The sequence below is a fragment of the Gobio gobio genome (genome assembly GCF_949357685.1).
Source record: "Gobio gobio genome assembly, chromosome: 3".
Classification (NCBI taxonomy): Eukaryota; Metazoa; Chordata; class Actinopteri; order Cypriniformes; family Gobionidae; genus Gobio; species Gobio gobio.
Window position 1 is genome coordinate 67,722,209 of NC_137099.1, and position 24,787 is coordinate 67,746,995.

The 24,787-nt window shown below is 42.7% G+C and overlaps 1 protein-coding gene across 4 annotated transcripts in view; it reads right to left on the reverse strand.

Moving 5' to 3' along the window:
* Nucleotides 1-24,787, reverse strand: part of LOC307123824 (dynamin-2-like) — a 130,445-nt gene that overhangs the window by 6,018 nt on the left and 99,640 nt on the right. For all 4 annotated transcript variants that reach the window (XR_013816214.1, XM_079812547.1, XM_079812549.1 and 1 more), the window contains 11 exons: nt 21,581-21,741; nt 21,345-21,487; nt 21,065-21,200; nt 10,308-10,375; nt 9,960-10,098; nt 8,067-8,153; nt 7,893-7,963; nt 7,763-7,814; nt 7,573-7,683; nt 7,185-7,294; nt 3,086-3,362 (listed from right to left, as the gene is read on the reverse strand). Coding sequence is in view for 3 of the 4 variants with exons in the window: in XM_079812547.1 (XP_079668673.1) it covers nt 3,086-3,362; nt 7,185-7,294; nt 7,573-7,683; nt 7,763-7,814; nt 7,893-7,963; nt 8,067-8,153; nt 9,960-10,098; nt 10,308-10,375; nt 21,065-21,200; nt 21,345-21,487; nt 21,581-21,741 (1,355 nt within the window). In the remaining variant the exon portion in view is untranslated. The remainder of the gene's footprint in view (nt 1-3,085; nt 3,363-7,184; nt 7,295-7,572; nt 7,684-7,762; nt 7,815-7,892; nt 7,964-8,066; nt 8,154-9,959; nt 10,099-10,307; nt 10,376-21,064; nt 21,201-21,344; nt 21,488-21,580; nt 21,742-24,787) is intronic.

Genomic DNA, 24,787 nt, shown 5'->3' on the forward strand with positions numbered 1-24,787 from the left:
TGAGTTAAATCTCTTTTTTGGCTCAATTTATCTGTAAAAGAAAACATGCCTAATAATTCTGCACACCTGAATATAAGGTGATTTTCATTTCCAGCCTTCATGAACAATTATATATCACTTATACATTATTAAATACTAAATCAATAGTAGTTATTAGGATTACTGTGGTTTGGAATTGGTCAAATGTGCCTGGAAAAAAAATATGGTCAGAAAATCAACGTGCCTAATAATTCTGCACACCCTGTATATATATATATATATATATAATTATTTTTTTTATGTGAAATTCCTCACCAGCCTTTTCAGAAATGGAAAAGTTGCAGATATAATTGTCTTCTGTAAAAGTGCAGGTAATGTTTAAATAGTGCAACTGTGCTGAAAAACAATACACAATACAAACAAAAATAATTTTGAAATCAATGACAAGTTTAAAATGTAAACCGATTCTGTATTTATTCATACATGGTGCAAACAGTGGTAAAAATAGCAGAGATAGCAAAAGTAATTATCCCAAAAATGTCTTCAGATTACAAAAAAGTTTACAATAATTATTTAATGATAGAACTTCAGTAATTTGAGTTAAGATAATAATACCACGAATTCTTCTACTAATAAAAATAAACTGCACTAAGGAATAATGAGCTTCTGGGTTCATGAATATTAATCACGTTGTCAGCACTCATTTAAACTGATTTGTTGAAATCAAAACACATAGGTGCACGCCAGCCAATGAGATTCCCGTTTGTGCATTCGTTTCTTCCTGTTCATGAAAGGCTGAATAATTCCAAATAAACGCCATTATTTTACAGGAAAATACAACAAAGGATATTGTTTACATGTAGCATGTCAATTCTGTGTTGTGTAAGACTCTCTCGCTCTCTCTTTGAGTGTGTGTGAAACACTGGGCACTCTCAGTCGCGCGCCTCACACTAGTGTTTACTGCGCGTCAAATACACTACGCATTCATTGAGATGAACTGAAATACTATGCTTTACCGATCGATTGAGACAGAGCGAATCTCTTAAACGCTCAGTCCAAGTGCTCAGCGAGTGAAAATACATCTGTATGTACAGGTTCAGATTGCCCTCAGGTAGCCCCTCGTTTAGCTATGAACTCTTCCGCCATAGTTGTTTTCGCTCTGCACGTGAGATGCGGATTCAGTGCCGCCGCTCCCATTGCGCTGCGCTTAGGGCACCGAGTGCTGCGGGGGCACCACAAGAAAATCTCTCTACAACCCCCGTTCAGCTATACAAATTGACAGATGCAACCACTGCGGCCATCATAAAGTAATAACGGCCAGCAGCGGCACTATGCGGATGGGTCGCGCTATCAACTAGGCTTTATCGTTATTATCGCGGGAAGACAAATTCTTATCGTGGGGAGAATTTTTACCGGTATATTGCAAACGATAAGATATCGCCCATCCCTAGTGCGCGCGCGCCATCCACACAGAGACGAAATACTGCTAAACAGCCAGTAAACAGCGGACATAGCCTACTGCTAATGCGTTTTCATTTCTTCTTCGCTGCTCTAAACAGTGGTTCCTTGTGGCAAAACAGCACAACATCCTGTGTTTGCAATGCATTCTGAGCACCGAGGAAGAACCGCGCAGTGGTTAGGCAAAGCTCGCGGTCATAACTAGGTCTTGTTTAAGAAAATGGTATCGGATCGGCACATGGGTTCAAGTACTCGCCGATACCGATGCCAGATTTTTTGTGGTATCGGTGATATTTCCGATACTAGTATCGGAATCGGAACAACTCTAGTGGAGACCGCAGAAATCCAATTAAATAAAACCCAACGCAAAATAAATAAATAATAAAAATAAAAATAAATGTAATAAAAAATATTAATAAATAAACCCCAAAAATCCTTTAAAAAAATTATTAAATAAATAATAATACAAAAAATAAATACACCCTAAAACTCCTTAACAATAATTAAAAAAATCGTATAAATCATCACCATCACAAAAACATAAATAAAATAAAAATGATACATAAAAAAAGGAAAACATAAAATAAACCTCAAAACATAAATAAGAGAATGAATGAATGACAAAAAACTAGGGCTGTCAAAAGATTAATCGCGATTAATCGCATCCAAAATAAAAGTTTGTGTTTACATAATATATGCGTGTGTACTCTGTTAATTATTATTTATATAAAAATACACACACATTCATGTATATATTTAAGAAATATTTGCATGTATATACTGTATATACATTTATATAATCTATAATATATATAAATATAAATGTTTCATATATAAAAATAATATTTTTTTCTTAAATATATACATGCTTGTGTGTGTATTTATATATAAATAATAATTAACAGAGTACACACGCATATATTATGTAAACACAAACTTTTATTTTGGATGCGATTAATCTTTTGACAGCCCTACAAAAAACATAAATAAATAAAGCAACCCAAATAAAATAAATAAAAACAAAAAATCCATAAGAAATTAAAACATAAAAATAAATAAATAAAATTTATTAATTAAAATAAACAATAAATTAACAGATAAATCAACCTAAACACCCCCCCCACAAATAAAACATAAATAAATGAAAAAGAAATAAACCCTGAAACAGCTAAAAATAAAAAAATATTAAATCAAACAAATAAAATAAAATCAAACCCTTAAACTCCAAATGTACAAGCCCCGCCCACCCTTCTGTGATTGACACCTGACTAACGCCCCGCCCCCCCTCTGTGATGACACCTGACTAATGCCCCCCCCTCTGTGATGACACCTGACTAATGCCCCGCCCCCCCTCCCCCTCTGTGATGACACCTGACTAACGCCCCGCCCCCCCCTGTGATGACACCTGACTAATGCCCCCCCCCCCCCCCTGTGATGACACCTGACTAATGCCCCGCCCCCCCTCCACCCTCCCCCCTCCCCCTCTGTGATGACACCTGACTAACGCCCCGCCCCCCCTCTGTGATGACACCTGACTAATGCCCCCCCTCCCCCTCTGTGATGACACCTGACTAACGCCCCGCCCCCCTGACTAACGCCCCGCCCCCCCTCTGTGATGACACCTGACTATTGCCCCGCCCACACTCACGCTGTTGATCATGAGGTGCATGATGGCCTTGGGCATGAGGTCGCGGATGCTCTTGTTGACGATGCCGATGTAGGAGTCCACCAGGTTCCGGATGGTCTCCACCTGCCTCTCCAGCTGAGGGTCCATGGAGAGAGAGTCGGCCGGGCCCCCGTCATCGTTCTCCGGGTGGTCCTTCTCGGGATAGACCCCGGCCCGCAGGAACGAGGCTTTCCAGCTGTCCACGTCCTCCTGAGAGTCGCAGGCCAGCTCGATCTGACGCAGGTCTTTATACATGTTCCTGCATCAGCAAACACAGAGTTATGAGTTATGAGTCTGCATGAGTTATGGATCTGCACTTCAGATGATGTGAAACATGAACAAAGCTCCAGGTCAGCACAGTTTGGACAAACATTTGATCATTATGAATCAGTATCGCTAGAAAATAATACGTTTCAATTATTGCTGTATTTATTTATATATATATATATATATATATATATATGCAGGTCTGAATGACAGGAAAGGATGCATATTTACAAATGACATGAAGTTGACCAGACAAAGCATGAAATATTTTGTGTTCATATTGTCTGCAATGAAATACAAGTCAAAGTAAATTTAGAAATCAAAAAAAGTATTTAGTCAGCCACCAATTGTGCAAGTTCTCCCACTTAACAAGATGAGAGAGGCCTGTAATTTTCATCATAGGTACACTTCAACTATGAGAGACAGAATGAGAAAAAATCCAGAAAATCACATTGTCTGTTTTTTAAAGAATTTATTTGTAATAAGTATTTGGTCACCTACAAAAAAGCAAGATTTCTGGCTCTCACAGACCTGTAACTTCTTCTTTAAGAGGCTCCTCTGTCCTCCACTCGTTACCTGTATTAATGGCCCCTCTTTGAACTCGTTATCAGTATAAAAGACACCTGTCCACAACCTCGAACAGTCAGACTCCAAACTCCACTATGGCCAAGACCAAAGAGCTTTCAAAGCACACCAGAAACAAAATTGAAGACCTGCACCAGGCTGGGAAGACTGAATCTGCAATAGGTAAGCAGCTCTGTGTGAAGAAATCAACTGTGGGAGCAACTATTAGAAAATGGAAGACATACAAGACCACTGATAATCTCCCTCGATCTGGGGCTCCACGCAAGATCTCACCCCGTGGGGTCAAAATGATCACAAGAACGGCGAGCAAAAATCCCAGAACCACACGGGGGGACCTAGTGAATGACCTGCAGAGAGCTGGGACCACAGTAACAAAGGCTACCATCAGTAACACACTCCGCAGCCAGAGACCCGAATCCTGCAGTGCCAGACGTGTCCCCCTGCTTAAGCCAGTACATGTCCGGCCCGTCTGAAGTTTGCTAGAGAGCATTTGGATGATCCAGAAGAGGATTGGGAGAATGTCATATGGTCAGATGAAACCAAAATATAACTTTTTGGTAAAAACTCAACTTGTCGTGTTTGGAGGAGAAAGAATGCTGAGTTGCATCCAAAGAACACCACACCTACTGTGAAGCATGGGGGGGGGGGGGCATCATGCTTTAGGGCTGTTTTTCTGCAAAGGGACCAGGAGGACTGATCCGTGTAAAGGAAAGAATGAATGGGGCCTTGAGTAAAAACCTCCTTCCATCAGCAAGGGCATTGAAGATGAAACAAGGCTGGGTCTTTCAGCATGACTATGATCCCAAACACACCAGCCGGGCGATGAAGGAGTGGCTTCGTAAGAAGCATTTCAAGGTCCTGGAGTGGCCTAGCCAGTCTCCAGATCTCAACCCCATAGAACATCTTTGGAGGGAGTTGAAAATCTGTGTTGCCCAGCGACAGCCCCAAAGCATCACTGCTCTAGAGGAGATCTGCATGAGGAATGGGCCAAACTACCAGCAATAGTGTGGAAAAACCTTGTGGAGACTTACAGAAAACATTTGACCTCTTTCATTGCCAACAAAGGGTATATAACACAGTATTGAGATGAACTTTTGTTATTGACCAAATACTTATTTTACACCATAATTCGCAAATACATTTTTAAAAAATCAGACAATGTGATTTTCAGGATTTTTTCTGATTCGGTCTCATAGTTGAAGTGTACCTTTGATGAAAATTACAGGCCTCTCTCATCTATTTAAGTGGGAGAACTTGCACAATTGGTGGCTGACTAATAGGGATGGGCGATATGGACTTAAAAATGTATCCCGATATTTTCTAGTATTTATTGCGATAACGATATCAATGACGATAAATGTAGCATCATTCCCCATGTTTTTGGATAAAAGTGAGAGCTCAGAAAAACAAACAATGATCTTAAGTAAAACGTACCTGTCATCAAATTAGCTCCTATAATACATAATATATATACATTTATTTTTTTATGTAAAATTCCACACCAGCCTTTTCAGAAATGGAAAAGTTGCAGATATAATTGTCTTCTGTAAAAGTGCAGGTAATGTTTAAATAGTGCAACTGTGCTGAAAAACATCACACAAAACAAACAATAATAATTCAAATCAATGACAAGTTTTAAATGTAAACCAATTCTGTATTTATTCATTCACTCATGGTGCAAACAGTGGTAAAAATAGCAGAAACAGCTAAAGTAATTATCCCAACCATGTCTTCAGATTACAAAAAAGTTTAAAATAATGATTTAATGATAGAACTTCAGTAATTTGAGTTGATAAAATAATACCACAAATTCTTCTACTAATAAAAATAAACTGCACTAAGGATTAATGAGCTTCTGGGTTCATGAATATTAATCACGTTGTCAGCGCTCATTCAAACTGATTTGCTGAAATCAAAACAGTAATAGGTGCACGCCAGCCAATGAGATTCCCGCTTGTGCATTCGTTTCTTCCTGTTCATGAAAGGCTGAATAATTCCAAATAAACGCCATTATTTAGCAGTAAAACACAATAAAGGATATTGTTTACATGTAGCACATCAATTCTGTGTGGTATAAGACTCTCTCGCTCTCTCTTTGAGTGTGTGTGAAACACTGAGCGCTCTCAGTTGCGCGCCTCACACTAGTGTTTAATGTGTGTCAAATACACTGCACATTCATTGAGATGAACTGAAATAGTTTGCTTTACCGATCGATTGAGACAAAGCGAATCTCTTAAGCGCTCAGTCCAAGTGCTCAGCGAGTGAAAATACATCTGTGTGTACAGGTTCAGATTGCCCTCAGGTGCCCCTCGTTTAGCTATGAACTCTTCCGCAGCTCTGCACTTGAGATGCCGATTCAGTGCCGCCGCTCCCATCACGCACTGCGCGTAGGGCACCAAGTGCTGCGGGGGCACCACAAGAAAAGTTCAGCTATACAAAGTGACGAACGCAGCCACCGCGGCCATCATAAAGTAATAACGCTTAGGGCATCAACGCGGCCAGCGGAGGCACTGTGCAGATGGGTCGCGCCATCAATTAGGCTTTATCGTTACTACCGCGGGAAGACAAATTCTTATCGTGGGGAGAATTTTTACCGGTATATCGCCCATCCCTACTGACTAAATACTTTTTTGCCCCACTGTAATTATGATTTATCTTTCAATGAAAAGCATCAATAAAAAGAGTTAAACTAAAATTATAATATTTGTTTCAATTATTGTTATCTTTTATGTATATATACAAAATTACTACATTTATCCAAATGTGTTTATAATAATAAAATACAAGTATATACTTTATTCATATGATATTATACATATTTATTATTTATATCCATTATTTAATTGGTTAATGTATTATTATAAATGTCAAATTCATTAATTTACTTATTTATTAATTTACGTATTTATTCATACAATGTTATAAATGTATAATATATTTATTTACTTATATAATATTTTGAAATATTTGTTCATATAATATCATACAAGTATAATATCTATTAATTTATCATAAGATTAAATAATTAATGTAAAAATATAAATACATAATTGATCAAAAATTTATTTTACAGTACCACTTTAAAAAAAAAATTATAATACTAATATTTATATCAGTCTTAATTTCTTCATTTTCAAGCGTTAAACCATCATCAAACCTTTATTTCGGCTCCTCTTTGGTTGACAACAGCCAGTTTATTATGATTAAGATTTTGATTATTGATCTTTACCGCTGCTCAGTGTTGAAGATGGCAAAGGTGTGTTTGGTGGACATGAACCCTTTCTCCACGTCTCTGAGCTTCAGGTTATCCAGAGGCAGCATGAACTTCTTCTCTTTCTCCTGGAAAACACACACACACACACGTTTTATTTCCACAAAAGATGAAGAATACACATCTACACACACACACACACACACACACACACACACACACACACACACACACACACACACACACACACACACACACACACACACACACACACACACACACACACACACACACACACACACACACACACACACACACACACACACACACACACACACACACACACACACACACACACACACACACACACACACACACACACACACACACACACACACACACACACCTCCTCGTCCTTGTACCAGGACAGAGACTCTGTGGTCAGGATGAACCAGTAGTCCTTGGACCCGCCCTTCATGATGCTGATGTTGAGTGTGAGCCAACCGCGCCGGATCACCTGCAGCGGGGGGAGGGGATATGATAATGAGGCGGGGGAGTGGACCAATGGGCCGGCGCGTGAGCTGGTGCTGCTGTACCTGGTTGGGCATGGCCCTCTTCTTGCTGACGGTGGCGCTCCGCTGCTGCGCGCTGAAACACACTGAGGTTAGACCGCTGCCACTCAAATCACAGGTCAACAGAGGGCAGAGGTCAACAGAGGGCACTCACTTGGCAAAACCGATGAAGTCATCGTGGTTGGTGTTGATGTAGGAGAGCTCGATGTCGATCAGCAGCATCACCTGCGACACACACACACACACACACACACACACACACACACACAGGTGTGAATAAATGAATGAATGCGATGGGATAACAGGAGGAGGGTTGAGGAACACACACCTGGTCTTTAGTTTTGCTCTCTCTCTCTCTGACGTATGTGGTGACGATTCTCTCCGTCTCTTCTCTCAGCCGAGGATACGAGTTCAGCTAGGACACACACACACACACACACACACACACACACACTAACGTGTCATAAACACGCATGAGCAGGACTGCAGTGATGTGTGTTTAAACACTGACGGCCTGTGATTAGTGAAATAATCCCCACAAAGCAAAAACACAAGCGGAGCTCATCCACCACAGACAAACACTGAACTAACAGCAGTTACTGCACTGGATTTGATTGGTTAAGAGATCTGTCAATCAAAGAGGGTTCGGTTACTGCACTGGATTTGATTGGTTAAGAGATCTGTCAATCAAAGAGGGTTCGGTTACTGCACTGGATTTGATTGGTTAAGAGATCAGTCAATCAAAGAGGGTTCGGTTACAGGACTGGATTTGATTGGTTAAGGGATCTGTCAATCAAAGAGGGTTCGGTTACAGGACTGGATTTGATTGGTTAAGGGATCTGTCAATCAAAGAGGGTTCGGTTACAGGACTGGATTTGACTGGTAAAGGGATCTGTCAATCAAAGAGGGTTCGGTTACAGGACTGGATTTGATTGGTAAAGGGATCTGTCAATCAAAGAGGGTTCGGTTACAGGACTGGATTTGATTGGTAAAGGGATCGGTCAATCAAAGAGGGTTCGGTTACAGGACTGGATTTGATTGGTAAAGGGATCGGTCAATCAAAGGGTTCGGTTACAGGATTGGATTTGATTGGTTAAGGGATCGGTCAATCAAAGAGGGTTCGGTTACAGGACTGGATTTGATTGGTTAAGAAATCTGTCAATCAAAGTGGGTTCGGTTACAGGACTGGATTTGATTGGTTAAGGGACCTGTCAATCAAAGAGGGTTCGGTTACAGGACTGGATTTGATTGGTTAAGGGATCTGTCAATCAAAGAGGGTTCGGTTACAGGACTGGATTTGATTGGTTAAGGGATCTGTCAATCAAAGAGGGTTCGGTTACAGGACTGGATTTGATTGGTAAAGGGATCTGTCAATCAAAGAGGGTTCGGTTACAGGACTGGATTTGACTGGTTAATAGATCTGTCAATCAAAGTGGGTTCGGTTACAGGACTGGATTTGATTGGTTACGAGATCTGTCAATCAAAGAGGGTTCAGTTACAGGACTGGATTTGATTGGTTAAGGGATCTGTCAATCAAAGAGGGTTTGGTTACAGGACTGGATTTGATTGGTTAATAGATCTGTCAATCAAAGTGGGTTCGGTTACAGGACTGGATTTGATTGGTTACGAGATCTGTCAATCAAAGAGGGTTCAGTTACAGGACTGGATTTGATTGGTTAAGGGATCTGTCAATCAAAGAGGGTTTGGTTACAGGACTGGATTTGATTGGTTAAGGGATCGGTCAGAAGCGGTCATGTTTTACCTTCTCGGTGCACTTGTGGATGAGCGTGGCGAGTTCAGACACCACCAGGTCTACACACTTGAGACACGGCTCCTTCAGTTTAACAATCTGCTTTTTCACTATGGCCTCAAAGGCCAGGTCAGGGGTGAACAGCCCCGTCCTGGAGGATCATGGGACAGCGGAGGTGTTATTTGGATAATTAGGGGCACAATACTGGGAAAAAGTGGACGGGTGGATGAAAACAGAAGCACATAACGGTCCATGCGTTCCTCTTTCCTAAACGGGACGCATGGGATTGCAGCTCTTTGTCCGTGACGGTTTTCTAACAGTATTTGACTGTAAACACAACACTTATGGGGCAGCTTTGGTCATTTCCTGAGGTAGAGGGCGGTTGGTGTTACATGAGTGTTTTTGCTTTGCGGAGCCGTTAGCGGCGTGAGTCGGGCGGGTGTTAGCGTGACATGCTCGCTCTCCGTCTACCTTCAGTGTGCACTGCCTGACCGTATTGATGAGCTCCTGGATGACCAGGTCAATGCATTTGAGGCACGGCTCCTTCAGCTTGATCAGCTGCTTTTTCACAATGGCCTCGAAGGCCATGTCAGGGGTGAAGAGCCCCGCCCTGAGGTCACACACAGAACACACGGTCAGAGTGAAACCATGTCCGATCACAGAGAGAACGACTCTAGTAATGAGCCCATGTTGAATATGTGTGGTGTATCTATGATTAACATGGGTCAAATGTGAGAGGTTAAGCGATGAAAGCGGACTCAATGATCGGGGATATTCCTGAAGTGAGTATGGTCGTGTACAGTGTCAGTGTGCTCTTGCCTGACTCCATGAATGTTCTTGATGGCGTAGCTGATCTCTCTCCTCAACTCCTTCTCATCAAACTCCATCTAAACACACACACACACACACACACACGTTTATCCACAGTGTTATATGATTAAAAGCATGTCAAATCAGTTATTATTTACAACATATTAGAGCTGCACCATTCTGGATGAAGTAAGAATCACGATTCTGAACTAAACTAATTAGTTTTTAAATTAATCTCTTGAGTGAATGATTCAATGACTCACTAATAAAGACTCCACTTGTTTCATTACTGGGTGAATCAGTGTTTTTGAACGAATCTCTTGATTTATACCCATCTTTCATCTGAAAGCCACATTTCTGGCATCTGTAAAACGGCATTCTTCCATCTTAAAAATATATCTAAATATATCTTTTTTTTTTTTTTTTTTTCAGAATGGCTATACAGCTGAATAAAATTATGCTGCATTATATTCCTGTTTAACACTGTAAAGCTGCTGAAACAATCTACATTGTTAAAAGCGCTATATAAATAAAGTTGACTTGACTTGACTTGACTTGACTAAATTACGACATATGCTCTCAATGACAGAACAGTTAGTTCATGCGTTCATGAGCTGTAGATTATTGTAATGCTCTACTGGGTGGTTGCCCTGCTCGCCTAATAAACAAACTCCAGCTGGTCCAAAACGCAGCAGCTCCAGTTCTTACTAGAACCAGGAAGTGTGACCATATTAGCCCAGTTCTGTCAACACTGCACTGGCTGCCTATTAAACATCGCATACATTTTAAAATCTTGCTTATTACTTAGTCCAGTACTTGATTGAGCTCTTAACACATTATCCTCCATCACGTCTACTGCGTTTATCCCGAGGTTAACTGCCGGATTCAGATCTGCACCTAGACACAACCACAACTCATCCCTGGAGTGTCAGAGAGACTGTGACTAGACTCTCCCCTGTGACGCCTCCTTCACTTTCCCTCTGTACAGATAAAAACGTTACCGAAATTATCGAAAACCAATAAAACGCTGTATTATGCAGGCCAGACAAGTAATTTGGCGGTCATTTTGAAAGAAAAACGCCACGCCTGCGCACATACAGATTCAAATGCTCTTGCCAATAGACTGAACACATAATGCTTACATGTGTGCCGTCACCTTTCTCACAGAATCTGCGTTTAACAAATCTCTTGAATGAATGATTCAATGACACACTTTTTAACAGTCACTTGTCTTCACATACTGGTGTAACGATGTAATAATCGTTATTTGAAGCATCAAGTTTCTTTCAAAAGGTGATTTACTCTATTTTACTCTATCAGTGTTTATATCTGAACTATAAACTTTTATCTGGTTCTTCTGTGATATCTGTGAATCTGAATGACTGTAAGACAGAAATAATGATGCTGTGTTGATGAAAAGAAGCGGTTTATTAAGCGGTTTTATAACTATCCAGATCTGAATGTTCACTGTCATCGGACTGGACAAAGGTTTAACAGACATAGAGCCGAATCGCTGACATTTAGGAATAAGATCAGACCTTATCACAATCTTTTAACGATTACTCATGCAGCTCTACATGCTGCAGGTTTGGCATTATTATTTAAATCAGAATGGAAGCTGATTAGATTGAAAAAGAGATCCATTAACACAGACGTGCTCCTCATCAGCTAGAGAGACTCCAGCGAAACCAAACACAAACCCGGTTGTAACGCTTTGACCAGGATGGCTCTCGTGAAGTCAATTGAAGAAAGAGTTTAGAGGCGGAAAGGCTGTATCGCACACATTTAATGGCAGGTACACAGGCATCGCGATCCTCTCACACATGAGAGATTACTCTTAGCGTCACAAAATAAAACTAACAAAACAAAAGTATATCAAGAGGGTAGAGCACGCTTAGCATCTACAGGGGATCCCACTCTCACTCAACTCAAAAGCGTCATCACGCATAGCGCACGTCATGAATGACGTGATCAGTCTCTTAAAGGGGCACACCGCACAATAATGTGATGCATGTAAATAAACAGTTTCGTTCGTTACAGATTCCCCCCCGGAAAGAAAAAGGCTGTCCCCAGCCGTACACAACATAAGGACAACATATACATCCAGCCCCATACATGGAAACATGGAAAACCCATTAACCAAACTATGTTTCACATACAGAAGCCAATACCTGGCATACATGTCAGTATGAGCTACACATTACACTGTATGCACTACAAAGACATCTAAAAAAACAAAAGCCTTTGAAAACCAAACCATGTGTACAAAATACAATTTTCTGTTTTTCTTTTTAACATAACATACGAAAACTTAAGAACCAAAATGAAATGTACAAGTTCTTATTCTCTTATCAGAAAATAATATCTCAGAAGAACATTTAAACACAGATGTTCAAACCAATAAACTCAACATCACTTCAGGTCTAATTTGTCGGTATGATACTCATTAGTCCATCCTCTATCTGACCAACCCAATGTGATTCTAGGGGCCAACCTAGGTCTGAGATTGTAACGAGGGCCCTGAGGGACAAAGTCAAAGTCAGGGAGGTCTGTACTACCTGTAGACACGTCAATGTCAGCGTCAGAGATGCGAGTACAACTTGTGTATTCCCTGGTCATGTCATGAGCATTTTCAGTGAAACCGTCACAATCAACAATAGTCTCATCAGGTAAAGCAGCGCATGTCTCCTGAGATATATCTCCATTCAACTGTGTTGTTTGCCGACAGTCCTCAAATACACCATAGGGCATTTCAGATGCATCCTGAGGCACACTCATCGTATTGCTGCCGCACGAGTTCCAAGTGTGAAAAGGCTGCATATTGACCACATGAAAGACTCCAGCATCCTCACCAGTGTCCAACTTCGCAAGTCTATAGTTCACACTAGACAAGACTTGAGTGACACGATATGGACCAGAGTACAGGGGAGCTAGTTTAGCAGTAAAGTTGGCTAAAGCATCCAATTTAGGATGAGTTCTCACTCTGACAAGGTCACCAATGTCATAAGTAGCAGATCGGTGTCTTTTATCATAGTGCAGCTTCCTTTTGTCATGACTGGCTTCCAAAGCTGCCTTAGCATGATCATGTGCTTCCTGCAGTGACAACCTCAAACGCTCAGAGTATGGGACTTCAGTTTCCTCCATCCCATCCCAGACAGGCTGAGTGACCAGATCCAGAGAAGTGTCCAACTCCCTCCCATACAACATCATAGACGGTGTTTGACCCGTGCTTTCATGTGGCGCAGTCCGTAGTGCAAAGCAGATTTGTGGGATATATCGGTCCCATGAGGTGTGTTTGTCATCCACGTACGCTCGAATGGCCGTCTTGAGAGTACGGTTTACCCTCTCTGTTGCAATCGTCTGTGGGTGATATGCAGTCGTTAACCGATGTTCAGTTCCCAGGGCAGTAAGCACATGTCCAAATAGCTCGCTCACAAAAGGGGAACCTCTGTCTGAAATTAAGTAAGTGGGGGCCCCATGACGGGAAAAAACTTCACTCAGCAATTTGCCGGCTGCCACATGAGCTGTGGCTTCTCTTACTGCCACAATCTCAACCCACTTAGAAAAGTAGTCGACAAATACTAAAATGTGAGCATTTCCCCTGGAGGTACGAGGTAAAGGGCCCACAAAATCAACACCAACATACTCCCAAGGTTTCTGAGGCCGAATCGGGACCATTAGACCGGCAGGCTTCCTTTGGCTTGGTTTTGTCAGTTGGCAAACTGTGCAAGAGGTCACATATTTCTTTATCTCAGATGCCATTTTTGGACAGAAAAACCTGAGTTTCAGACGGGCTAAGGTCTTAGTTATTCCCAGGTGACCCGCAGTTGGATGATCGTGATAATACCTCAGCAAGGTACCCTTGAGAGACTCAGGAGCATACAGCTTTAATGCTTTCAAAGGATGGATACCGCAAGCAGGTTTGGGGTCGTTGTAGTACAATAGACCATCTTGAATGCAATACTGAGAGCATCCTTCAACTTCACCCTCCTGTTGGAGCGCGGCCTCCATTTTGCGGAGAAGGTCACCAGTAACTGGATCATCAAGCTGTAGTTGTCTGACATGAGAACGGTCCGTGAGAGTCACAGAAGAAAGCGTACGGAGGTCAAGACCACCAATCACAGCGTACTCAGGAAGTATGTCCATTTGCGCCGACTCGACTGTTAGGGGATTCCTCGACAGCGCGTCAGGCACCGTGTTTCGAGCACCAGGTTTGTAGACAATATCGAAATCGAAGTCTTGAAGGCGGTGAGACCATCGTGCTAGACGGCCAGTGGGATTCGGGCGGGACATCAACCACTTAAGTCCACTGTGGTCAGTGAAGATCGTGACATGGAGACCCTCAACATACGGCCTAAAGTGCTCCAGGGCCCAGATGACAGCAAGACACTCTTTCTCGGGCGTGGAATAAGTTTTCTCAGCTTTATGCAGGGCCCGACTAGCGTATGCCACAGCCACATCTCTACCATTCTGATCTCTCTGCATCAACGCAGCTCCAAGGCCTGCGTCACAGGCATCAGCATGAATGAAAAACAGGAGAGTAAAGTCGGGGAAACTCAACACAGACGCCGAAGTTAATTTTCCTTTAAGCAGGTCCATAGCTTCCTGGCAAGCCGTGTCCCAGACAAAAGGAACGTCGTTTTTTGTGAGGTTGAAGAGTGGCTCAGCAAGGCGAGCATGGTCTTGCATAAATCGACGATAATAGCCTGTCAAGCCTAGGAACTGCCTAATTTGCTTCACATTGACAGGTGGTTTAAAGTCCGTCACAGCCTTCACCTTGTCTTGTTCCGGCAGGATTCCACTTGGACAAACCCGATACCCCAAGAAGGTAAGCTCTCTGCGACAGAACTGGCATTTGGCTAGTTTAATGGTATAACCGGCGGACTGAAGCCTTGAAAACACTTCCCTGAGATCCTCAAGATGTTGTTTGAAGGGTGGGCGAAGCCACAACAATGTCGTCCAGGTAGACCGCACAGGACTTGTATATAAGCCCAGCCAAGACGCTGTTCATAAGTCTTTGAAAGGTCGCCGGTGCATTGCACAGACCAAATGGGAGCACTCGGAACTGAAACAGCCCACAATGTGAAACAAAAGCAGTCTTCGGTTTTGAGCCTTCTGCCATGGAGACTTGCCAGTATCCCCGAGCAAGGTCAATTGTAGTCAAAAATTTCCCTCGGGAAAGGAAGTCAAGGGACTCATCGACTCTCGGCAATGGGTAAGAGTCCTTTGTGGTGAGCTGGTTTAACCCACGATAGTCCACGCAAAATCGTGGTTCACCACAAGGTTTCTGCACAATCACAACCGGGGCAGCCCAGGGGTCAGCAGCAGGTTCAATAATTCCCTCGTGCAACATTTTCCCTATTTGGTCCTCGATCAATAGCTTTTTAGCTGGAGAAGTTCGATAAGGGGGAAGGTGAACTGGTTTGGCATTTCCCGTGTCTATGGAGTTCTCAGCTAGAGTAGTACGGCCCAGGTGACCATCGAAGAGGTCCGGAAAGCTTACAAGTAGTTCTGTCAATTGTTCCTTTTCGGCAACACTCAGACATGCATCTTCAATTTTTTTCTTGAAGCGCAGAGGATGGAATTTCCATGAACAACAAACTGTTATCCAACTCAAGCCCTGCTCCGTCATCCAATTCCTCCATGAATAAAGGATTTTCACCCATGACGACAGTTCTAGATGGGACATGAATCGTAATGGACGCACGCAACATGAAGTCCATCCCCAAGACTACTGTTGAGGGAAGGCGTGGGACAATAGCAAAACGGTGGTAAAAACGCTGTCCCATAAAGCCAAAAGCCAGCCATGTAAGCCCCACGGGCAGGCATGCTCCACCGTCTGCCAGTTGTATAGGGGAAGAGGTCCATGGTTGAAACTTAGCCTTCAATCTGTCATGATTTTGAACTAGGTCTGCCTGCACTGCAGAAAGTGATGCGCCAGTGTCAAGGGTAGCATCAACCACCTGGCCACGTAGGTTAATTTTAACTCTTAATGGGGTGTTCCAACAGGATGATGATGTGGTATCTTCCACATGACAAAGGACAGGTTGTGCAGGATCAGTCAGTTGAGGCGAGTTCATCTTCTGGAGGGAGGATTGCCTCTGCGAATCATCCTCCCCCCTCTGTAGTTTCCCCTCTGTGTGACAAAAGGAATGTTTTCCCCTCCATTACTGCTTTCGCCGTTGTTTGTATCCTTTGCATCAGGATTCTGTCCTGAATGTACATCAGGTGACTCGCTTCGTTGTGAGCTCCTTCTGGGAATTGGGTTGCAATCTGGGCACGTGCGAGATGTAAAGTCAGGGCGTGAGCACTTGTAACAGTAAGTTCCTTTGTCAAGTTTAGCTTTACTCTGCCCCGAAGGTGGGAAACAATTACTTGGTCCAAGAACCACATGGAGCTCATGAGCCCTCAGGAGGAGATCCATGACTGGGGAAACGGAGGTTCCATAGAGTGCAACTCTATATTTCTCAAGAGCATGTTTAGAAATAAGGTCAATTTGTTCTTGCTCGGGTGGGGGGGTTTTCAGCTTTCTGAACTCACTTAGCATGTGGGCCACAAAAGTAGGGAGGGGTTCTTCAGGACTCTGTATACGGTCTAGGATTCCTCTCATTATTTGTTCTTGACTGTTGGAGGGAAGGAAGACTGTCCTGAAGAAATCACAGAACTGGGCCCATGTTACGACATGAGTGTCAAGGACTGTGAACCTTTTTTTTGGTTCTTTTGCCAAAAATCGAGGCAGCTCGAGGAGAATTTGGGCATCGGTTAAGTCAAGTGAGGTCCTGTAAACATTGACTGACTGGAGCCAGTCCTCTGGGCTTACACGTCCATCTCCTGCAAATACAGGTGGCTCAAGCCTTGACTGGTGCAGTTCGGATGCAAGGATTCTACTAGTATTGCTCACATCAGAAGGATTAGCCTGTGGTGAGAATGACACGTTTCTGAGGGAAACATTATCAGTAGTTGTACCTTGTAGTGGCGCTTGGCCTGGTGAAACACGGACATGTGGCGTAGAACTGGCCATAGGAGGCAGCTGGTCGTGTGGAGCAGCAAGGGTGTCCACCTCAGGAGGTCCAAACCTTCTTAATATGCTCTGCTGCAACTGGAGAGAGTCATTGAGACACTGTTGCAGCACCGATACTTCAGCTTGTAGCAGTTCCACTTGAGTCTCCAGACTCACTGCAGCACGCTGCGCTGACTTTTGTCTCCGCCTGGGAACAGAGTCTGGCAATGAGTAGGTCAAGTCAGTCTTAAAGTCTGGGTAGGAAGCCATCACAGTAACTGCGCATTCACATAAACAGTGGTACACGTCTGTAAAATTCACAATGTAACCCAGAAAATATAAATTGACATCAAAATGCACACACCATCAGATGAAACTTAAACAAAATTCAATAATCCTACTGTGAAATAGCAAATGTCACCAAAAACATACAGATTTACTCTTTTATGGTAGTTCAGTTTTTATATTGTCCATCAGTATACCCAGAGCAAAGGAACACGCTGTTTCGAAGTGAATATAATGTTCTCAAAGTCACTTGACCATGTAAATGAGTGCAAAAAGTTAGAAATTGCCCAGTTCGCACAAGCAGTTCAGTTCACAATGGATTAGGAAAGAAAAACTTCCAAGAAAACTGTTCCCAAAAATTTTTGTTTCTCCCGTGCTCCCAAATTCAGATCAGACAAACAAAAAAGGTGGTTGTGCTGTCCGTTTGTGCACAAAGTACATTCAAGCACGCAAAGCAAAAAAAAATTATATCCGTGCTACAATATCACTGAAAGGTAATGGTCCAAAAGTCAGTCTGCGTTTGAAAACAGTGAGGAAAAAGGAAAGTTGGATCACTTCCAAAAATGAGGGGAGAAAAAATTATAATCCTCTGTTCACAATCAATCTATTTCACTCAGTCTTTTACCCTGGGCAAAAAAAATTCTGACGAAGCACAGTCTAAATTTATCAAATTAATCAGCTGTCACTTCCAAGAAAAATATCAGGCTGAAGTGGAGAAAAGGAGAGAAAAAAAAAAAAAAATTCCCTCAGCTGTCATTGCACGCGGTCCACGCACACGTGTCACCCAGCGTTTGCAAGCTAATCTCACCAGTCTCTGCCATGCCAGTTGAACACTTCCAAAGATCTCCACCCACGATCGGAGTGTATCAGGTTCCAAGTAGATGACGGATCCAGATTCAAGTTGTTCGGGCGCCAATTGTAACGCTTTGACCAGGATAGCTCTCGTGAAGTCAATTGAAGAAAGAGTTTAGAGGCGGAAAGGCTGTATCGCACACATTTAATGGCAGGTACACAGGCCTCGCGATCCTCTCACACATGAGAGATTACTCTTTCTTAGCGTCACAAAATAAAACTAACAAAACAAAAGTATATCAAGAGGGTAGAGCACGCTTAGCATCTACAGGGGATCCCACTCTCACTCAACTCACTAGCGTCATCATGCATAGCGCACGTCATGAATGACGTGTTCAGTCTCTTAAAGGGGCACACCACACAATAATGTGATGCATGTAAATACACAGTTTCGTTCGTTACACGGTGGGGCCCCAGAACAGCTCAGACTCCAGAGGGTTAAGACATTTTAAGACTTTAAGGCCTTATTTAAGGAAAACCTTATTTAAGACATTTTAAGACCTTATTTAAGGAAAACCTTATTTAAGACATTTTAAGGCCTTATTTAAGGAAAACCTTATTTAAAGGTCCCATGGCATGAAATTTTCATTTTATGAGGTATTTCAACATTAATATGAGTTTCCCTAGCCTGAATATTGTCCCCAAGTGGATAGAAATGTTGATCGGTGTAAAACCGAGTTCTGGCTGTCTTTCTCTGCCTTTGAGAAAATGACAGGCCAGACGAGCCAATCCTGACGTCTCCTGGTTTGACGTCCAAGCAGGAACGGTTTCCTCCCTTTCCTCCGCCCAGAGAATCTGCCACGCCCATGCAAACGCTCGAGAGATCATTAACGTTACTTGTGAACGAGTGAACGCTGGCAGTTTCTCAGTGTTTGAATGTACAAATGAAAACAGAAGTCTTTTTTTCAGTTCCTTCTGATCTGTGATCAGTAATTTCTTATGTGTAGCTAATTATTTATTATTCATGCACACGCTGCGGCTTCTCTCTCTCCCGACAGACAGACAGAGCGGTGTTTTCGTGTTTTCTATCTTGTGAGTCAGTGTTTTTGTACGTCCTCGTCGCGTCTATCTGTTCTTAAATGTGCATACAGTCGTTTCTGCTCAACATGAGTAACATCTTTAGAGATAAACCTCACACACGCCGAAGCTCGGCCTTCAACATCCCCGACCCCCAGTACTGCATCTGGCCCACAGCGGAGGCACCAAACGTGGCGTGAGATTAAGCAGAAGGGGGGTAAGCGTGATGGTATCAGGCTAGGCTAGCCAGCTTTCCCCACAATAAACTGGATTACATTCGATTACTGCTGTTGTGTCTTTGTTTGCGCTGTGTACTCAATGCGCGTCACTGACGCTTTTCATATGATTGGAACATATCTAGAAATACTGCTTTAATCAACACTTACTAACTCGTTCATCTCGCTGTAATGGTACATTGCATGTTACAAAGTTGGTAATAATGATGAAGACGGACTCGGCGTGACTGGGACTCGTGTTTATTCAGAACTCTCAGATACAAACACAATAAACTCGCACTGACTGACAGCTCTCTTAACTCAGTAGTTACTATAAATAACTTTGTTAGCAATCGCTCCGTCTCCGTGATGTCCGGTTCGCGAACGAATCATTCTTTTGAATCGGTTCTTTTTAGTGAACCGAACCAGTTCACCAAATCGGACTGAATCGTTCTAAACGGTTCGCGTCTCGAGTCAGCGCTGATCCATTATTTACTAAAGTTACTAACTTTCTGACATGAGTGACAGCCCCTCCGACTAGAAATAAACTATTAACCTGAAGTATATTCTAGTAACTATAACAGTTCACTGAACTGAGACTGACAGAACTGATGTGAAGTGAACTCAGGTCCATCCGTCTCTCTGGCAGCAGCTCGTGCGTCGTAGACCTCGTTAAACCACGCCCCCTGCGCTCATTTAAAATGCAAAGATGTCAGCCAATCACAACAGTGGGCGTTTTTACTGAAGTCTCACAGCAGACACGCCTCTTGAAGCAGGGCATTCAGCCACAGGGCAAACAGCAGTATAGAAAAAATGCCTTTTATTTCTAAATTATGACATTTTATGATGTAAAAATCCTACTAACAATATAAGTACACCTCAGGAAACACTATAAAATAATAGAAAAATGCCATGCCATGGGACCTTTAAGACATTTTAAGGCCTTATTTAAGGAAAACCTTATTTAAGACATTTTAGGCCTTGTTTAAGGAAAACCTTATTTAAGACATTTTAAGGCCTTATTTAAGGTAAACCTTATTTAAGACATTTTAAGACTTTTTAAGGCCTTATTTAAGGAAAACCTTGTTTAAGACATTTTAAGACTTTTTAAGGCCTTATTTAAGGAAAACCTTGTTTAAGACATTTTAGGCCTTGTTTAAGGAAAACCTTATTTAAGACATTTTAGGCCTTGTTTAAGGAAAACCTTATTTAAGACATTTTAAGGCCTTATTTAAGGTAAACCTTATTTAAGACATTTTAAGACTATTTAAGGCCTTATTTAAAGGAAAACCTTATTTAAAGGACCCCGTTTATGCCACCCTGGTTTTTGAACGAATCTCTTGAATTAATGATTTAATGACTCACTCATAAAGGCGAATAAACGGGGCTAACCGTACCTTAACCAGCTCAAAAGGGAAGCGCTCGTGGAAGATGCGGTTGATTCTCGCTCCGCCGGAGAGTTCCAGCGTGTCCACCTGATTGCCAGAGCCCTCGATCCGCTTCTCGAAGTCCACGCCGAACTGCTGCACCATCCTACACACACACACACAGTAGTTTAATGTGCATGTGTTCTCTTCACACTCATTTGTGTCTTTAATTGTCAATGGCAGAACATGTGTGTGATGTAGATCTCGATGTGTGATATGTTAATGGAGCTGTGTGTCCGCCGGGTCTCACTGCAGCAGAGCTTTGGTCTTGCGTGCTGGATCATCTGGTTTGAAGTTCTTGTACTCCTCCACCTCTTTCTCCAGAGACAGCATCTGAGACTGTAGTTTACTGCGCAGCGCCGGCAGAGTGTCGCGGATGTGATTCGTCAGTTGCTGGAAAGAGGCGATGTAAACGTGTCACATCCAAGCGGTGTGTTTTAATGGAGCGGCTGAAGCGTCTCCGGTCAGAATGATGTGTGTTTGTACCTGGTTGAGTGTTTTCTGCAGGTAAGGTGTGCCCATCCGCTCCGCTATGTGTCTGTACGACGGATGAGACAGGAAGAACTTCCTCTCGGCAGCCAGAGCGGCTCGGATGTCCTTCCTGCCGTCAATGTCCTTCTGACTGCGGTTCACCACACCAATATAACCTGGAAACACACACACACACACACACACACACACACACACACAGATGGCATTCAGACCCTGATCACTGATAAGAGAACAAAATCATCACTTCCTGGGAAACTGGTGCAGAATATTAGGAATAAACTGTATACGTTTCTGCAATGGGACTCTTTTCCCGCCATCATAAATGAGTGTCGTCTCATGCTGCGTTCACACCGGACGCGATTCGCGCGAGTGAGGCAGCGCGAAGGACGCAAATTGAGCATTTTGACCGCGCAAATCGCTCAAGTTGAAAAATCTGAACTTTGGCGGATATTTCGCGCCGCGTTAATCAATCAGGCGCTTGCTCTAGTAGTGACAACAATGAGGAGAAAATCTGTATATTAATATCTGGTTCAGACAATATGATTATCACGGTGATAACATTAAATGACATGAAACACAACACAGTCTCTTTTTGTTAAATGCAAGTTTATGTTTGATCAATAATACAAAAGTATAAGTAAAAGGTATAAGAAGCTACACATTAAATAAAGCAAACAATTCAGTCAAACATTCAAAGGCAGTGCTAGGAGGCTAACGTTACAACTGCAATGTACAGTTATAGCCTAAAAATATAAAGTAATGAAACTTCTCTTTGCCCTCAGCCTAAACGATTTGCCAGGGAACAAATTATAGATCCATGAGAGCAAAGATCGGCCGTTACAAGACGAATTATATCTGGAGACACCACAGAGACATCAGAGCCAGCGGCAGAAGGACTGGCTGAGGAAAGGCTGCTCTTGCCGGGTTAATGAGCGCCGCTGATCCACTGGAGCTCACACACACACACACACACACACACACAGACATCAGAGCCAGCGGCAGAAGGACTGGCCGAGGAAAGGCTGATCTCACCGGGTTAATGAGCGCCGCTGATCTGCTGGAGCTCACAACTCCCACAACACCAGATCACATGTTCAAATAGGCACTCTTCATATAAATAAACCACAGATTTGAGCTTTAAACAACTACATTATCGACTGAAAAAGTCTTAAAACTACGTTTTGTCACACATTAACAGTAGATATTAACAAAAAAAGACGTGTAAATGTCACCTAGTGACCAACGTTTTAATAATAGAATCAGGTCCCAGCCACAGAAACACAACAGTCAGTCACGGTTGCATACAAAGAAATACACTTTATTAAATGGACAAACAAGCACCAAATAGGAAACACTGATACGTAAGAGAAAAGAGTTCACTGAAATCAAGTCTCTGAAACCCCTTGGAAAGAGGTAAGCTTTAGTGACTGGGTAGCTTCTCAGCTTCTCACAGCTGTCCTCCCTCAAAACCGTCGAACGGACACGTCCAGAGGATTGCGATAGTCGTCAGACCCACAGGAAGAAAAGCACAGTACTCCAAGCAGCAAACGTTGAGAGAGGTTTGAAGATAGCCACAAAGTACAGTACTCCAGGCAGCAAACGTTGAAAGAGGTTCGAAGATAGCCACACCGTCTTCAGGACAACGACAGACGTCAGAACCACAGAATGGATATGGCAGAGGCTAGAAGCAAGTAACCACAATAAACACTACACCACAGATAGCAAGAGAACGCACATTCACACTGTGGAAGTAAAATATAGTTACGGCCCTTCAGGCAACGATAGCGAGCGTTGAGTGAGGTTCGAGGATAGCCACACAATCTTCAGGACAACGCCAAATGTCGGGACCGCAGCATGGATATGGCAGAGGCTAGAAGCAAGTAACCACAATAAACACTACACCACAGATAGCAGGAAAACACACATTCACACTGTGGGAATAAAATATAGTTACGGCCCTTCAGGCAACGATAGCGAGCGTTGAAAGAGATTTCACTGCAATACACCGGTGTTCAAATGGAAGGGCTTGGGAACCTGGGCTTCCTTTACAGAGCAGGAGTGTGAAATGAACACAAAGGCCGATCGACTGCCACCAGCAACAACCTCCTCTCTTCCAAAGGACCAGTTTTTATCTTCCTTCAAGCCAAGCATGGCCAGGTGGTAAACAATTAGTCACTAATTGGAATCAGCAGCAAGGCAGAGGCAATAATAATATTACTCAATAGCAGGAAGTATCACCCAAATATGGATAAAAAGGTGGAGCATTATAACAAGTTCTAATAGACTAATTTCATCACATTAGTAGGGGAGGAAGCACCATCCACATATGGGCATAGTAATAAAACAGGAAGCGGGTTTGCAGATTTGTCCATGGGCGGGTGTCTAAAAAGAGTCCAATAGGGCAGATTTAAGTAATTGCAATACAAAACCCACTACAGATTTGATGCACATGCACCATGAATAACCACTACAATTCAGTGCAAATTATGTTCATGCACACAGTAACACCATCACACGATACACCACACACACAATAAGGCCCTAATGTCTCTGCAATTAAAAAGAAAAAAAAAAGAAAAGATAGTGCCAAGTCAACCTGTGACATAAACACAGCCCATGTCAGCCATTTCTCAACGAGACGAGCCGCTGGCAGAAGCCCCGCCCATGAGGAGAATTCGCGGCTGTTGTGCAGTGAATGTCACGCCCGATTCGCGCGAATTTCATGCACGATTGAAGCGAGTAAACGCCACATCACAGTGTCAGGCGAAACGCACACACACACACTCCATCAATCACATGAGACGCTTCTAGAGGGAATTAAACCAAATCATTCTGATCTCATACTTTGACTCCGGCGTTTCAGAGCCACCAAACCAACATTTGAGATGCTGCGACGCCATTGGTCCGCTGGTCCAGTTATCCAATCACAGCCTCTGCTGAGGCACAGTCACGTTAGGTATTAATTCAGTAAATGTGTTTCCATTCAGGTTTTTTTTTTAATGTGATTATTTTGCATTTGATTATTTTATTTTTCAGCAGTGCTGGTTCTGGAAGCTGGATCTTGTTTTCCCATAACAATTTATATTAAGTATATCGCAACATATGCATACATATTCAAGTATTTTCAGAGCGTAGAGACATCATTTGCAGTGCTTCATAGGAGTCGGTGGGGTTTCGATTGGTGGGCTTTTCCATAGAGCA